This window comes from Thamnophis elegans, chromosome 3 (genome assembly GCF_009769535.1).
Source record: "Thamnophis elegans isolate rThaEle1 chromosome 3, rThaEle1.pri, whole genome shotgun sequence".
Taxonomy (NCBI): Eukaryota; Metazoa; Chordata; class Lepidosauria; order Squamata; family Colubridae; genus Thamnophis; species Thamnophis elegans.
Genome location: NC_045543.1, coordinates 97,933,777 through 97,951,133, shown reverse-complemented (window position 1 = coordinate 97,951,133; position 17,357 = coordinate 97,933,777). Strand labels below are relative to the sequence as shown.

The 17,357-nt window shown below is 35.0% G+C and overlaps 1 protein-coding gene across 3 annotated transcripts in view; it reads right to left on the bottom strand.

Annotated features, from left to right (window-relative positions):
- Positions 1 to 17,357, bottom strand: part of LOC116505584 (colorectal mutant cancer protein) — a 172,149-nt gene that overhangs the window by 30,237 nt on the left and 124,555 nt on the right. For all 3 annotated transcript variants that reach the window (XM_032212894.1, XM_032212895.1, XM_032212897.1), the window contains 5 exons: positions 12,231 to 12,437; positions 4,325 to 4,471; positions 3,992 to 4,081; positions 2,801 to 2,949; positions 1,585 to 1,725 (listed from right to left, as the gene is read on the bottom strand). In XM_032212894.1, the coding sequence (XP_032068785.1) occupies positions 1,585 to 1,725; positions 2,801 to 2,949; positions 3,992 to 4,081; positions 4,325 to 4,471; positions 12,231 to 12,437 (734 nt within the window). The remainder of the gene's footprint in view (positions 1 to 1,584; positions 1,726 to 2,800; positions 2,950 to 3,991; positions 4,082 to 4,324; positions 4,472 to 12,230; positions 12,438 to 17,357) is intronic.

The window sequence follows — 17,357 nt, the reverse complement described above, 5'->3', positions numbered from 1 at the left end:
TGATAAAGAACTTCCCTGAAGACATTTTCAGTGCCAAAAATATTTTGGATTTTTAGCATGGATAATAACAAACACAGATTGCTTTTATTAGCAGCTTGAAAAACATTTATGTGTTTCACTAAATTGTTCTTAAAAATAACATTTAGATACTTTGTTAAGCCTTCATGTGGAAATAAGTTGGAGTTTTAAGGTATAAGCATGAACCAAAGAAGTACTAAATACAAATATACATCACTTTCCTTTAGTAGCCATATTGTCATATGAACTGACAATCCATCAAACCAAAGATACAAATTTGAAATAGACTAATTCCCAACTGTGAGAGCCATTAAATAGTGGAACAACTTGCCCTCTGGAACTGGAACAGTTTTCAAACAAAGGTTGCCATCTATTTGTCTGGAATGGTCTGAAAATTCCTGCCCTGGGACAGGGCTTCGACTAGAAATTGTCCCAGCTCCCTTCCAAGCCTCTCATATAAGTCTGTAGACTTGAAATGCAAAATGACCCACTTCTGGTTATCTCTGTAAATTCACTTGCTAAGAAGAAAATATTAACAGTAATGCCAGCAGGCAAGAAATTAAGTAAAATAAAGAGAAAACACAGTACTTTGGCGCAGTCCAGTGGTGGGTTTCAAAAATTGTTCGCACCTACTCTGTGGGTGTGGCCTCCCACAAAGAGTGGCTTGCCGCCCATGTGACTGGATGGGAGTGGCTTGCCGCCCATGTGACCGGATATGAAGATGCCGACGACACTTGTCAGAACCACCTTAAATTACCTCACACACAGCACTGGCATGCATAAGAATATGATGTAAACTTGTTTTTTAAAAGGCATCTTTGGTTTGTGTTAAAACAACTTCAACACACGGAATGTTCTGACTGTATCACAAATGCAGTAGTCATCCTTACCTTTCACAGAGGCACTGAGTTTTATAAATATGAGCATGATAGTGCAGAATAATCATATCCAAGGACCAGTGGTGGGTTTCAAAAATTTTTGGAACCTCTTCTGTAGGTGTGGCCTGCTTTCCGGTAGATTTGACGAACCGGTTCTACCGAATAGGTGCGAACTGGTAGGAACCCACCTCTGGCGCAGTCCTTAAACGTTTTATAGTACAAGTAGTCTCCAACCATTTGTTGTTGTTCAAAGTAACACCAGCACTGAAAAAGGGTACTTATCATTGCTTTTCATAGTTACGACCATTGCAGCATCCTCATAATCACATGATCAAAATTCAGATGCTTGGCAACTAGCATGTATTTATGACGATTGCACTGTACCAGCATCATGTGGTTACTATTTGTAATATTCCCAGCCATTCTCTTCCAACAACCTAGTCAATGGGGGAAGCCAGATTCGCTTAATCACATGATTCACTTAACAACTGCAATGATTTGCTTAACAACTGTGGCAAAAAGGTTGTAAAATGGGGCAAAACTTACTTAACAGCTACCTTCCTTAGCTATGGAAATTTTGGGCTCAATTGTGATCATAAATCAAGTACTACCTGTAACTCAAACAATGTAAGAACATGTATCAGTTCATTTATTATAATTTTTTGTCATATATTCTCCATTGTTATACCTGTATTGCAATGCCAACCGGAGGGCTGTGGCATTGGATTCATATTTTCCAACCAACATGCTCATCCTTTCAGCATTGCTCTTACACTCTTCCAGAGTTATTGTCAATAAATCATTCTGAGATTTTAAGTGTTCGATGCGACTGTGGAAAAGAAAATTCTCTTAGTATTCATGTAGAGATTGCTGCCATCCTAACTGTCTTAGGAGTTCTACAGCTTATACAGACAAGCCTTAAGTTGAGGAAAACTAATATAAACCATCCATGCTTTCCTTGGACGTATCAAGGGCCTTAACTGGATAAAGCGTCAGCCCCTAGAGCCAAAATGGAGACAATGATCCCAATTAGGATCGCAGCAGCCTTAGCTTTTCACAGCTGGTGCTTCTTCAATACCATAACTGATTGCAGGTGTGTGCTCTTATGAATTTGTATGAGGCTAGGGAGCGTAATCCTCTCACATGGTGGTCTGATTTGGCAATTCCTGCTTATTACTTCTCTCACTCTGATCTATCCAAATCACTCTTAAAGATTTTATACCACATTTCTCTGGAGACAACATCAGCTATTGCTATGACTTACAAAGCAATATGGAAATCCTAACAAATCCCTTTATGACATAATAGTGATGACTACATTATCTTGTTGAAAGTAAGATAATGATTAGGATTGTCCTCTTTTCATAATCATAAATTTCCATATTGCTATCCAGCTGGTATAAGCTTAATTCACAAAAATCAAAATTAAGAAGTTAATAAATCAATTAACTGAAAGAGATTACTCTTGCTCTCTCCTTTCTATATATGTAAAGGTTTTTTTTTGATAAATATAAAATCTACTTAACATTTATGCACTGATAATGAATTTGCATATGTAGTTGTCATAGAAGGCCAATTTTATTTCACAATACATTTTTCTATGCAGATAAATTCATGGCCCAATTATTTCACTTATTTATGAGCTGCTCTTTTAAAACTTCCTCACAGTGACAAACAATAAGTTAAAATGTACAGTATAAATGATGAATGCATGTTCCTAAGTTATCATTTCTTAATTTTGAAAAGAAAAGATGTAGATGCCAGATAAAACTCAGAAAAATGTTCTGTAATTTGGCCTCAAAATGGAGAAGGCCCATTTTCATCAGCGCCAACTTCGGATTAAAGTTAAAATGGGGAATCTATTCTGTTGCAAAGTGGCTCTGCACATAAGAATGCCATCTTACCTGTTCAACCGTTCTGTTTCTACTTCAAATTCTCTAATTTTGCTTTCAGAGATAGCAGATCCATGTGAGTAGAGTGTTTGGAAAATCTCTTGAATATTGGAACAGTCTTGAAGAGAATGTGCCAAATGTTCTGCCACACTACTGGATACCTGTACACAGGTTTTGAGAAAACTATTATGAATATTAATTAGATATTATTATTTGGATATTGTTTTGCACCTTGTTCTATAAGTAACAGAAATAGTCATTAAAATAATTGTATCTTCTGGAGATACAACTCAAATATGCTCAACTCAGATTTAAATATGTTGGAATAACAAAGGAATGGGGTGGGGAAGAAAGAGAACCACAGTAGAGTTTCCCTAGAAATTATATTTTTCATTTTTGCCTTCATGCTAAAAGCAATGAACAAAACAAGTTAACAAAACTTCTGCTTTAGATGTTCACATCATGGCTGGCTTAGCCTGCAACTTCTAGAATGAATGGCCAAGTAGGAAAAGTACAAAGTGCCTGAAAAAACAACCTCATAAGAAATAGCTATTTCTCATGCTCCTCTAGTTATATAATTAAGTACATTCCTAATAATTCTATCACCTCTTAAGAAATTATAAGGCCATTACATGAAACTTGTATACTAATTTTGTCAACTCTATTCAACTGTGTCTAAGGAAACTGAACATTTTTAAGAATTATTTTCAAAATATTCTTATCAACATACAAAGAAAAGAAAATGTTGATGGGGAGAGGAATGATAAAGATTCCAAACTCGGTTCATATAGTGATTTATTGTCTGAATTTTCTCTACTATTGGTCATATAACTTTTAACAGAGCCACATAAAAAGCATAACCCCTGAGTATGTATTTTAAAGGTGCTCCATTTGAATGTTTACCCTGTCTAAAAACAGCTGCAGAAATTGAAACCCTGACTATAGATATTTACTGCAGAATCCAAATGTATGCTTTTGTACACTTTATATCTTTATCCTGAAGGATAAAAGAAATGTAGCTTTCATGCTTCAGAGGAGAAGTACCAAGAACATGAACCCTTAAATTATAAAATTTAAAGCCCAGGGGAACTTGCTTGGTTTAAGATGAGGGCTGCTTTTATTTCTGTGACTTTCATACAATCTTAATTTCATGGCTGTCAACTAAGTTGCTGAATATGCACTTTGTGTGAATATTATACTTACTCCTATGCTGCTGATTTCTGATCCCAGGACAGGACGGTCAGATGCTGAAGATTCTGACCTTGTCTTTGAAAGCTTCACTCTCTCTGCAATCTAGAAACAGTCAAGGTAGGATAGGGAACCAATCACAAAAATGAGTTTTTACAGTATCTTCTAAGGTTCTCCTCATTTCATTCAGGTACTCAATCTTAAAATGCATATATAAAAAAGAATGTGTATTATGACCAAACAAGGCTGAAATTTCTTACAAAGTTATCTCTCCTGCTGGTTCAGGACCGTTATAGAATAGTAATACAACAGAACAGCAAAAATAAGAAGTTATGTCCTAGGACTCACCTTAGCAATGGGGATGTCATTACTACTGCTGCTGGTGCTTAATTCTCCAGTACTAGGATTAATGGGACGGTTTGCAGAAGTGAGGCGACCTGGACTTGATGGCCCTGTTGCCTGGACACTCTGTAATCGAGTCTGTAGTTCTCTGACCTACAAACATATAATTATGTAAGTCAATACTATTACTCTGTTTTCTTTAACTTGTTTTGGTAATGTAAGAGAAACCCAGTTCTGCTTCAAGTTGGGATAATTGACAATAACAAACCTTTAATATTTTTTATTCAAAAGCTTTTCTTGAGTCTTGATATCACAAAGGGATACTTATTTTTATAACATTTTACCTAAAGTAATCATATATTTAAAACATTTTCTGTTGTAGAGAAAGCATATATTGAAGATGCAATCAATAGATTTCTGGAAAGAAACATAAAAGGTGTATGGCATGGATATCTTACAAAACTTTTAGATAGAACAAACTATAGATACAGATGATTCTCTAAAAAGCAATTCTTGAAAAGTTAAGTTTGTTCTGGAAAGGTCAGACCTAAACTAACAAAGCTTAATCAGGAAAGATTAAACAAAGTTTAATATATGATTTAATGTTAGTTACTAGGACAGATACCAAAGTAATTGGTATCCTTTATGAGGTGTTGTCATCATCTTTCATGGAATATGATTTATGAATCTGGAAACAAGACATTAACCTGTTGTGCTCTTTCCTAGTTCCTTTCACATAAAATAGATTTTAATCATTGTGTTAACTAAGTTTGCAGAAAAGATCCTGTTAAAATATTATTTCTGACTTCTGGCTAAAGAAGTCAGGATTCCAACATTTGAGGTAGGAAAAGGAAAGATTAATAATGGGCTGAAAGAAACAAGCTTGCATCATGTTTTTTTCTTGGTTACTAGATTATAAAGTTGAGAAAACATCCAAATATTTTCAGATAATTTATTATCAAGACAAATGGCTCAGGTTTTGAAAAATCAGCTTTAGAGGATTCTTATCTTAGGATCTATATTATACTGTCTCCCTTTCTACGACCCTATAATCCCTTAATTCTTTTAATTTGGGGTAGAGTTGAAATAGTACTGACTATTTCAAACTAAACATGTGTTTTTAACTATTGAGCAGTCAAGGTAGCTCAAAGTAAAAGGAAAACAAAATCCAGGGTCTACCTCAAAAGACTTGGTTGAATATGGTCTTAATATCTTTCCTAAATGTGAAAGGAGTGGAAGGTTAGGACCATCTTCAAAGAAGGGCATTCCATAATACCACTCTGCTGTTTATGAAAGCAGACACATCTTTTTTCAGGCTCATTCAGAATTTTTTTAAAAAAGCTTTATTAAAAGACAGAGAGATGCTTTGCTTTTGCAAGTTCTGAATCATTCAAAGTAGTTGCAGAGTAATGTAAAAATTCTGATCTTAAGACATCTGCATTCTGCAGTAAGACTTCAGAAATTTGTGTTGAGTAAAAAAAAAGTTCAGAAAGGAATGTGAGTTATAATTGTGAATTAAGATTTGTATTTCAAATCTTAAAAAGAATCTGATAAGAAAAAATATTTTCAGACAAAAGGGTAACTGCAGAAAAGAGATCACTTTATTATTATTAAAGATAGTTAGGAAAATAGCCTTAATGAAATGATACTTTTTGAAGATTTTCTGAAAAACTGACCAAATTAATTGGGAAGTGGCACGTAGCACAAAGTGCCCACTCTAAACATAATTTTTGGTTTTATTCACCATATTGCCACACCTCAGAGGCATTATTAGGGGAGAAAACATAAATGGAGGCTTTATTTTGGTATTATGCTTGGCATAATGGCCAGAAAAGGAAAGTTAAATTAAATAGGTAGAAGATATCATGGAAGGTTAGATTCCGGGTATCACATTTGATTTTTTTTTGGAAACATGGCACTTTTTAAACTGCACTTCACTGGGAAAAAAGGGGTAATAACTATTTTAACCACAATAGGAAATTGTTATTAAAACTTTATTAGCTCAACTACTGAAAGAAGCCTCATGAACAATGCCAAACTATCTGAAAGCAAGACATATTTTAAAGCAGAAATGGTTTATCTTTATATTTCAACTGCATCAATGAAACCAGTGACAAAGGACTTTAAATTTTAATGTTATGAAATCAAACATAAATATGATGTCTATACATAAAAGGAAGATCATTTCATTGTTAATTGACTGGGCCAGATATTTCTATTATCCATCCAATATTATTGAGATTTTGTCTGAAGTGATTTTCAGGAAATAAACTGTTTATATCCTGGAAACCTTGCAGAAATATTTGTTTGCTGCCATACCTCATCAACATGTCATATTGTTCTAACATATGGCTCCATAATCAATGTTATATATCTCCCCTGACTCAAAGTAATAACTGAATACTCTTACCATCAAATGTTAATAATTAAGAAAAGGGGGCATATAATCTCCTGTGGCTTGACACCATTTAGGGGTATAAGGTACATGGTAAATAACCATGTGCCAACATAGAATATCATTTGATATGTATTGAAGAACAAGTGGCAGTTAACTTAATACAAAGAAAAAAATCTATTGGTCATGACAGCAATAATAAAAAAAATTCAATTAATGTACGATTGCTAATACTTCAGGATCATAAAGTTAAGTAACATAGAGATACGTAACACATTAGCGAATTGCTAAACATTGTTTCTAGTTTCCCAGATGAGGAAAGAGCTGGCATATTCGGTTTACTTTCCTGATTGTTTAATTTTCCAGTTTTCCAGGCTTTCATATTTTTTCAAAAATAAAATAGATGATTTTATCTCCAATATGTTTACTAGTAACATAGATATGAATGATTTGTACCTTTGATCTAAAACAGATGTTCAACATGTTTATTTATCCAAGTTTATTTTAAACTGAAGATATTGTGTGTTTACAAATATACATGCAGTACTGCAGATCAAAGCAAGGGCAGATCTGTTTAGAAATTGCTCACTTATTTCCATGAGCTTATAGAGATGAATAGGAACCACGTAGGTATACAACATTAGCTTGATTTTTTTATTTAACCAATAGATGCATATTTTTAAATATAACACACACACACACACAGTACATACATACATACATACATACACATACATATATACATACATGCTGGTCTTGTTGTATTTGGGTCTTTTCCCGTGTAAAAATGTTGCATTTGTGCTGATAAATATTTGGGCATACCACGGTTGTACACTATATATATATAATGAATTTGGAAATATTTTGCATAGCATTATTGTATAATGCAATATTACATATTAATATAAATCAATTTATAAACAGAATTATTAAGCAATATGCACAGTTCAGTACAACTTTTACTGCTCCTTTTAATATGGTTATCCTGCAAAAAAGAAAAGCTACATTATGTGCACCATAAAAAATTAAGTAATTACCTCATTTGCTAATGACCTTCAAGAGATACATGTCATTTCTTAGTTATACTCAAAAATAGAACAAACCTTTAACTGAATACATTAAATATCTGAATTAATTAACCCTCTAACAAGCCTCCCAAACCCAATTGAGAACACTTTGTTTGATTACAGATATTGAACTAAAATAACAGCTATTGATTTCTTAAGCTTCAACTTCTTTTATGTACCCAATTTAATGTGTATAGAAGAAAAACTAAATTTAAGTAAGGGTTTCTTTCTCATCCCCTAGGGAAGTAATATAAAGTCCCGTTTGGTTAGAGTTGCATATATAAAATATTTAACAGGTCACAGAAAACATTAATTTGTGTGGCAGCTATAGTCTGTATTACAAATGCAAATAAGATCCCTGGTGCACACCATTACATCATGTGCCTGACATGGACATTTGTTACAGACAGATTCCTCCAGAGAGAAATAAACTTACAGTTAAGCAAATTAGCATTAGTTTAGAGTACAAGGCTTCCCTAATTTTCAATAAGAAAGAAGGAAGAAATGAAGAATAAAAGCCTATGTTTCAATTTCTATGTTATAGAACAAAATTTACAGGTTAACAATAGCAAAAAAACCCAACCCATATTACTTTTGCTTTTATACTAAGTAAAACTATTTCTTTCAGGGACAGAGATCAATAATTGCAGTGCTAGATCTATTCTGAACAAAAGCATGGGGATCAAAATGTTATTTTATATATTTAATTCCCATAAAATGTGATAAGGACCAAGGTTCAAATGGATTTAGATTCATTCATGGAGTCTCTGTCAAACAGAAGAAGTACATGGAACTTCTCTATTCATGTTATTTAGTATCAGTTTGGGAGGGAAAGTTGTTTATCGGTAGTCATTATAGAAAGTGGGACAACTTCATTAGACAGACCAGGGATAGAACCTTATAGAGTACATTGTACCATGGACTACATTCAGATCTTGGCAGGTTCCATTAGGACCGGTATAAATACCTCTCCCTGGAATTTCTTTTTCCTACGCTCCTACCAATCATTTCCCCAACTATTGAAATGCTCCTCAGCATCTTGTTGATCATTTGTTTGGTAAACTTCAAGGAAGTGCCATCACACTAGGACCAGCATGATAGAAGGTTATCCTGGTGCCGGTTGTCCTATAGCCTTTTCACCAGGGATTGGCATTTCTCCACAGTCCACTAAACATTTGTACCAAAAGTTGTATATGTCCATGTGTATTTATACATAGACATGCACGTACACATATATACAGAATAAGAGAAATAATTGCAAAGCTTCTTTACTCTATCCCTCCAATTCAAATAAGATAATTTTTTTAATTATTTTTTTTACTGTAAGCACACTGGCCCACATTTAGAATGAAATTCTGTTGCATATCTACCCAAACACATACACAACACACATATACACATGCTATATGCGTACATAAATATATGCACATTACACACACACACACACACACACACACCCACACACGCCCACCACTGTCCATTTTTAATATGTAGCAGAAAGAGGAAATTTGAGAGTTCCCAAGGTTGATGCTATATGGAACAAAACTGTGACTGAATCTAGATATTCTGCTTCGGATACTATGAAGCCTTCTCCCAGAAGGTAACAAGGAAAATAGGTCATCAAGAAGATGTGTAGTGTACCAGACAATCCTACGGACTCTGGTCAAGCATCGCTTATATGCTATGTCCTGGATAGAAGGAAGTGAACTACCAATGATCTTTTCTGCCATCCTCACGACTCTCTGCACTGTCTTCATGTCCAAAACAGTAATGCAATATGATAGGATGCTCTTGATCGTCCCTCTATAGACAATGGTTAGGACAAAGGAAAGAAGATGAACTTTTCTCATGCGATGCAGAAAATACAGGTGCCACTGTGTCCGCTTCACGAGTGCCTCACTGTTGAGTGACCAAGCTAGCATATTTGTTAGCTGCACACCAAGAAATTTGATGCTGCTAACCACTTCCACAGGTGAATCATTAATACATAGAGGTGTGTGGCTTCTATATATAAAGCAGAGCCTGAATTATTTAAACTTGTCCTTTTATTTAAAAATATGTCATAGTTCAAAACTAACGTTAGTTTCTTTTTCATTTCAATCTGGTCATTTCTTCTATTGCTTTCTGACAGCTACGTTATTTACTAAACTCATGGTTAAAAATACAACTGAATTTCATTCGTAAATAGAAGGGAAACAATTTACCCTATTAAGACCAGCTGTTGCAGCTCAGGACAAACAAAGCAACCCTAACAAGTCACTGGGAAAGAAAGGAATTTGTAAAGTGGGGAGAGGGGCTTAAATGCCGAATCTCAGAAAAGAATGCATACTTTCCAGTCTTGCAATTAAATCTAACTGTTTCAACTGTTGGCACAAAACATTTTTTGATTGCTTCACATCTAGATAAAACCAGATAGGCTGCCAAGCTTCCCATTTCTGGATAAACTAAGTTCATGTATTGTACATCATGTCTACTGATATAAAAATCAGCATTAGGCTGGATCTTAAGGATAATCTAAGGTCCTTGAATAGTACAGATCTGAAAAGAATACTTCTGTGTGATAAATAAAATGCATTCCATTATCACTGAACGGTTTTTGTTTAAACTAAAAAAACCTACAACCCCATAATCTACTTTTCAATGATAAAATTCCTCACAAGGTAGATTGTAACAAAACCAGAAGAGATAAAAATGAATTTTGCAATGGAGCATTTTTTTTTAGCCAAAAACAATATTTGACTGCTAAGATGAACTAATAGATGAGCAACATTTGAAAGCTGGAGAATGGAATAAAGTGACCAGGAAAAATTGAGGCCATCCAGTACTTTAAGTCTATTTTCTACAATTTAACATTCTGTAGCTATGTTAGACTAATAGATCTGGAAGATATGAAGGCAAGGGGAGCTATTTTAAAAAGCCTTAAATATCAGGTGGTAGAGAAAGCTGACAGCTATAGTAAATATACCCTTTTTCTAAAATGGGAACAAAGGAAAGTCCAGCTTCATACCTTATCTTTAACTTGTTTGTAATTTTAAAAAAGATGCAAAGTCTAACTCAAGTTTCTGCTTTTTTTGTGTGATGGACTGATTGGGTCCCTTCAGCTTGGAATTGCTGTTTTAGTACAATGACAAGAGAACAACTTTCAAACAATTGCATACTCCTGATCTATGCACTTTTAAAAGGTTTCTGCTCTACTGCTCTAATTATACCATACACTTGATTAGATATGCAATATGTTTCTGGGGCACATTAAATTGTGCTGAGTAGAAGTTTTGATAGTGAGATTATTTCTATAGGAGAATAGCAAGATCTGTAAAAATAACAAATGAGAGAATAAGGAAAGAATAAGAAATGCATTCAGAAATTACTATTTTTAGTGCCTCAGATGAGAAGGAAAATTATGAAAGTATTCTGATGTTAATTCCTATATCCAATTTATGTGAAAAATGAAGCTTCAGTGAGAAGTAAATATATAGCTATATATATTTGTATAAAAATGTTCAATGCATTCAATATGCACCACACATATTAAACATCCTGTTTCCAAAAAGTCACTGCCCCACATATGACTGAAGGTACATTCTTCAAAATATCAATGAAGTCAGTCCTACCCTAACACTAGGAAGACAGAATTAATCTTCTGCATTTTCAGAAGTCTCTTCCATGTAATCCTTTATATACGGCATAACTGTAGAAAACTAGGCAGCAGCACCAAATTGCTAGGACTATAACTTCAGCTGGCAGATTTTTTTTTTAATTTGTTAACTAGATCATTAAAGGCAGAACTGTTCATTTAATTGAGGAAAGCACCAGTCTCCTAAAAGATGCTAGTGTTTTGTTATCCTCTATATTCTATTAAACTGAAAGACCCTAAGGCAAATCAGATGTTCTGTTTCAAGCCATCCTCTCTACAATTAACTCTGAACATGTTCGGAAAGCCACTATCTTTTTTCAAATCATAATACGTACCATTTAGTTTGATACTCTTAATTATTTTTATCTGGAATACTATGTTGCCTTCCTGTTGTCTTCTTTATGTAGAGTGTTTTGGCTTCATCTATTTAAAAATGGAATTTCTGATTAAAAGTTTCCCAGCCACTGGACTGCACATTCATTTTGTTTCTAGGAGACTCACAAGATTTTGCTAAATTCTGTATTTTTGGATTTGGGGAAGGAAGATAGAAAGTACCTTCCTATATATTTCTTAGATTTGAGGTGAAAACCAATATGGCAGTACTAAGAATACTCCATTCGGACAGGTTGGGATTACTTTATGTAATTATCTTTTACTGGCAATTCTAGCAACACTAGGGGAAAGAAGAATCAGCCAAATTATTAATCCCCTCCAATTTATGACAGAAAAGATAAAGTTGAGAGAGAGATGAAACAGCTCTTTATTGTAGAAAGTTTATTTTTCTCACAAAATTAGATGTCAGTCAAGAAACCTCACCCTTCTGCGTAATCTGTCTCGTTCTTCGCGGATAGCATTCATGGTGGCCTTAGTTCTGTTTAATTCTTCTTCCTTGCTGCACAGCATAGCCGTTAAGCTTTCATTCTCTTCCCTCAAACCTGCCAGTTCCTTCTCCCATCGTGACCTTTCTTCAGCCAAGTTTGGGTACAAATCTCGGCCAAGCACACCTTCAATCTCCTCAACTGTCTGAAAAACATAAGAAATTAAAACTTTAAAGGAATATATCATGAGGAATCTCTGAAAATACATATTCATAATAATTCATTGCTGTTTAATAGATATTTTTGTTTAAAAACTATAATTTTTAATCATTTATACTACCATTTTAGTCATTTGTCAATACATAAGTTCAAACATAATGGGAAAAAATACACTAAAAACATACTGTTGCTATTCCACAGCCTTGCCTCAATTTCTTTGGATCCATTTGAATTAGAATACAACATTTCATATAATTTTTCCTAATCTTTTATGAAAATCAATGTTTTTACTCTTATAGAGTAAATTGTTTGCAGATTTACTCTCTCTCTCTCTCTCCCCCCCCACACACACACACTGTATACACAAACACACAGAGAATATATGTGTTATTCTGGCTACATCTATATACAGCCAGAATTAAAAAAAACAAAGTAAAAAAATATCAAAAGTATTTTCTAAACCAGAGTTCCTTAAAGTTCTTTTTTTCATAAGCATGTCATCTTACACAGAAAAAATATACAATATAAAACATACCCAATGCAAAAAACAAAAACAACAACAAAACAAAATCCAGTAATGCCACAATGTAAAGAAAAGAATAAAGAAATTGACAACATTAAATTGCAATTTAGGGCAGGGGTGTCAAACTCGATTTCACTGAGGGCTGCATTAGGGTTTTGTTTGAACTTGGGGGCTTGGATGGGCATGGCCAGTTTGTTGTCACTTATGTTGGGGGTGTCTGTGGTGGCTCGAGCACTCTGCCAGTGAAAACGGGTTCCAGAGCTCCATTTTCAGCTGCGATAGCCTCCTGCCACCCTCTGCCAGTGAAAATGGAGCTCAGGTGGGGGGATGGCCTCCCCAAGCTCTATTTTCACTGGCAGGGAGTGGCAGGAGGCTGTCACAGCTGAAAATGGAACCTGGGCCCTCCCGAGGTCCAAGTTTGCTAGCAGAGGGCTGGTCCTTTGCTGTTTCTAGGGTGGCTCCACAGGCCAGATCTAAACACCCTGTGGGCCAAATATGGCCCCCAGGCCTTGAGTTTGATACCTCTGGTTTAGGGTATTCAAAACAGTTTAGTCTCCAAAAGCTTTCAGCAAAGACAGAGCTGGACAGATCAGGAAGGCTAGCAATAAAAGTTGTGCAAAAATAGTGTTATTTGCTCCCAAAATAGAGACCAAAATTCTCTCTCTTCTCCCCCCCCCAAAGGTTTTCTTGGAAGAATAAGTTGAAGCATTTCCTTAAGATATATCGTTTAACTAAACTAATCTGAACAGTAAAATGACAGCTACTGTTGAAAAACTAAAAACAACTTTAAAGTAAAATAAAGGATACCATGCAAATCTGTAGGTATTTCTTTAGAGCTAAAAAAAATATGAGTATTTCTATGAGATTTGTTGACATAGATTACTTACAACTATGTTTGCAAGACAATACTTGTTACAACTTCTTTACAGTATTAGATTCATAACAGCAGCTGGAATTCACACGCTGTTATTGTAAGTGCTATGCATTTTATATTGTCATGTATTCACTTCTTTGAAATAACAGTGATTCACTTGAAAAGAAAACGTAACTCAAATTTGCTTAAACTTTGTAATTGTGATGTTCTCAACGCCTTTCTATTTCATTTTTGTAACTTTCTTGGGCTGCGCTTTGCCTCCAAACCAAATACATAGAGCTATGTTTAAGACTCAGTCAAGAGGAAATTGTACTTTTTAAAGATAAAAAGGGCCTATTTCATTCACATCTTGTTATGCTAATGTAAGCAATACTAAACCATTGACATTTGTAGCGCATATTTGCTCAGTAGGCAATAAAGTACATGAAACATTCTAATTAAGTTCTAAAATGGGTAGCAAAGTGCATTCCACTTAATCAGTCGATATATTAAGTGGACTTACTGCTGCTTTCATTAGCTAATTAAGAAAAAAGTTACTATTAACTGAATGAACTACCACTTATTAATGCAAACACTACAGGTTCCTTATCTGGAATAGACACAGTCTAAAAGGTGTTCTGTAAAACCGTTCAAATAGCAGTAACTTATTATGACAGTTTCAATTTGAATAAATTTGATGTGTTTTACTGACTACTTTATCTGCTATGCAATAAGCTGACCCAAAGGAATTGGGAATAGCCAATTGCAACTTCAATCTGGAATTCAGGGCACTCTCCTTTAATTGCTGTTCTTTTTCATCTCTTTCCAGGAATAAAACTAAGATAGAGCTGCTCATCTCAGCTCTCTTAGGAAGCCACATGCATGTAGCCAGACAGTTTATCAATCTCTGGGACAGCAGCATGGAAAATGTTGGAGACCTGTTTTTTTTGGAAAAGCCAAGTTTTAAAAGAAATAGCTCTTGCATTTTAGTATTTTGTCACCAATCAATTGACAGCTGGTTTCTTTTGACAAGAGTTGTTACTGCAAAACCTTAGAAGTTCTGAAGAACACTAAATCTGCTGTCTCTGAGCATATAATCATGCCTGGAGCAGTTGAGTAATGAAGCAATAAGCAGTGCCATGTAAATCTCTTTTCTCCCATCCCCAAATAACTGGAACGAGAAAACCATCAGTATGAGTTGCAGGGAGCATATTCCTTGGTCCTCTGTAAAGACAGACAGAACTTGCAATCTGTCCTCTCCCTTTATACTTAGTTGTCATATATAACGTGTGGCTTTCTTCTTTAGTCTGATTTCAAAGCTACACTTGACTATGAAACAATAAAGGAACAGCTATTATTCCTAGTCAGATTAACCTAAAATATCAGTTATGGGTTTAGCAAAAACCACTCACTTCTTGCCTTTTTATCTTTCTTCTCAATGTGTAAGAATAAAGGAAAGAATTCGTGTAGAACTGAAAAGTTCTCTAGAAAAATTTCAATGTTCTTCGCATGTATATTTACACACTTTGGAACAAAAAGTTGGCAGCAGGTGTGTTGTCCAAATCACTTTTATCATGATATATCTTGCCAGATATCAAATCCTAGTCCATCCCTACATTTTGCCAGGTGAGGACATCTCAGTTGGCAACAAGACAAAACAGGGATTCTAAGGATTAGCAATTGTGGCAGAAATTGTTATGCTGCTTTACTTTTTTGCAGGCTCAAGAATTAATAAGAAAAGAAAGATGGGGCATAGAAATCACTGAGCAAAATCTGTTGCCCAGTTTTCCAAGATAGAGAATTCTAAAACTGGCCAAAGATATGGGCAATAGAGGTAGTCCTCGACTTATGACAACAATTGAGCCCAACATTTTTGTTAAATGAGACATTTTTTAAGACAATTTTGCTCTATTTTATGACCTTTCTTGCCTCAGTTGTTAAGTGAATCACTGAAGTTGATTTGTAACCCAATTGTTAAATGAATCTGACTGCCCCATTGACTTTACTTGTCAGAAGGTTGCAAAAGATGATCACATGACTTTGGGAACACAGCAACAGTCATAAATATGAATCAACTGCTGAGTATCTGAATTTTGCTCACATGATTATCGTTACTTTGAAAAATGGTCATAAGTCACTTTTTTTCAGTGCCGTTGTAACTTTAAGTAAACTGTTGTAAGTGAAGGACTACATGTATTGCATTTGCTATAGTCATAGCAAAAGTGATTTCTATGACTAAGATCCTGCTTAGGTTATGCCATGGCTATTCATAAGCCCCATTCACATGAAGTGGCAGAAGAAGGATATAGTACTTTTCTTTGAGAAAAGGTGAATATGTGACAAAATGAAATCCTTCCACTCACTTACTGACTACATTGCTTATCGATGGAAGTTCTGGTCCCAATTGTGGTCATAAGTGGAGGATTACCTGTAAACCTACCTGCATGTACAAAAGTGATACACAGTAATCAACAAGTTTAGTCACCAATAAAATTCAAGCATGCATGTGATTAGCATTTAAAAATCAGTATGAATCAAGATGTATAAATTCCAGCCATGGGGGCTTAGCCGACAAACCGCAACAAAAGCATGCTCTGCATATCCCGCGGAGAGTTAGCTGCCGCTGCTGCTACCACCCCCGCTGCCCCCCTCAGTAACTTTGATCCATGAGGGATTGACCTCCCTGTCAATCAGCCATGCGCCGGCGGAGGGAGCCCAATCGTTACTCTAGGTGGTTGTCCAAAGGCCCACTCTCCTCTGGGTGTGTCCAGGCACTATAATATCCCGGACCAGCTGACAGAAGCCTCCTAGCCATCTGCAGACTAAAGTCCATCATGCTAAAGATCACTGTGCGGCAGTTGGAAACTGCTGCGCTGTGTTTTGTTGCCACCTGCGCAGCCGCACACCCACGCAGCTTAGAGGGAACGTTGGTTGTGAACCAATAAAACATAATGAAGAATTACCATACAAAAGGGACAAAAGTTAATGAGAAATATTAAATGTTGGCATACTTTCTACATAAGACAAATTTTTAGAATCACTCACATATTATGTGATTAGCATTTAAAAATCAGTATGAATCAAGATGTATAAATTCAGCCAAAATTTGTGCAATTTTAATACCCCTTATTCCAGTTAAAATGTACGTGGTTGCAATAATATTATTTCTTATTGAAAGTGTACACTATGCTATGGCTGAGCTATGATCATTCAATTCTGAATATGTGTGCAAAAGTGGCAGGAACATTGATTAACTAATAACTAATTAACTGTTTGTAGGAAGACATGTTTCTGTATTATTGTATAATGGTGGGCTTATTTTGAAAATTTCTCTAAATATTTTTCAAATATTTTGACCAACATGTTACTTCCCTCTTAAATATCTTCTAAATGTATCATTAGAATTCTAATTTCTATTATTATCCACAACTTCTCATTTCTAACTTGTTATTTTATATAACAGCAAAGATTTAAAGATGACCTACACAGATCACATTTAAATGAAAATTCAGGCCCCTTCCCTGAGCTTC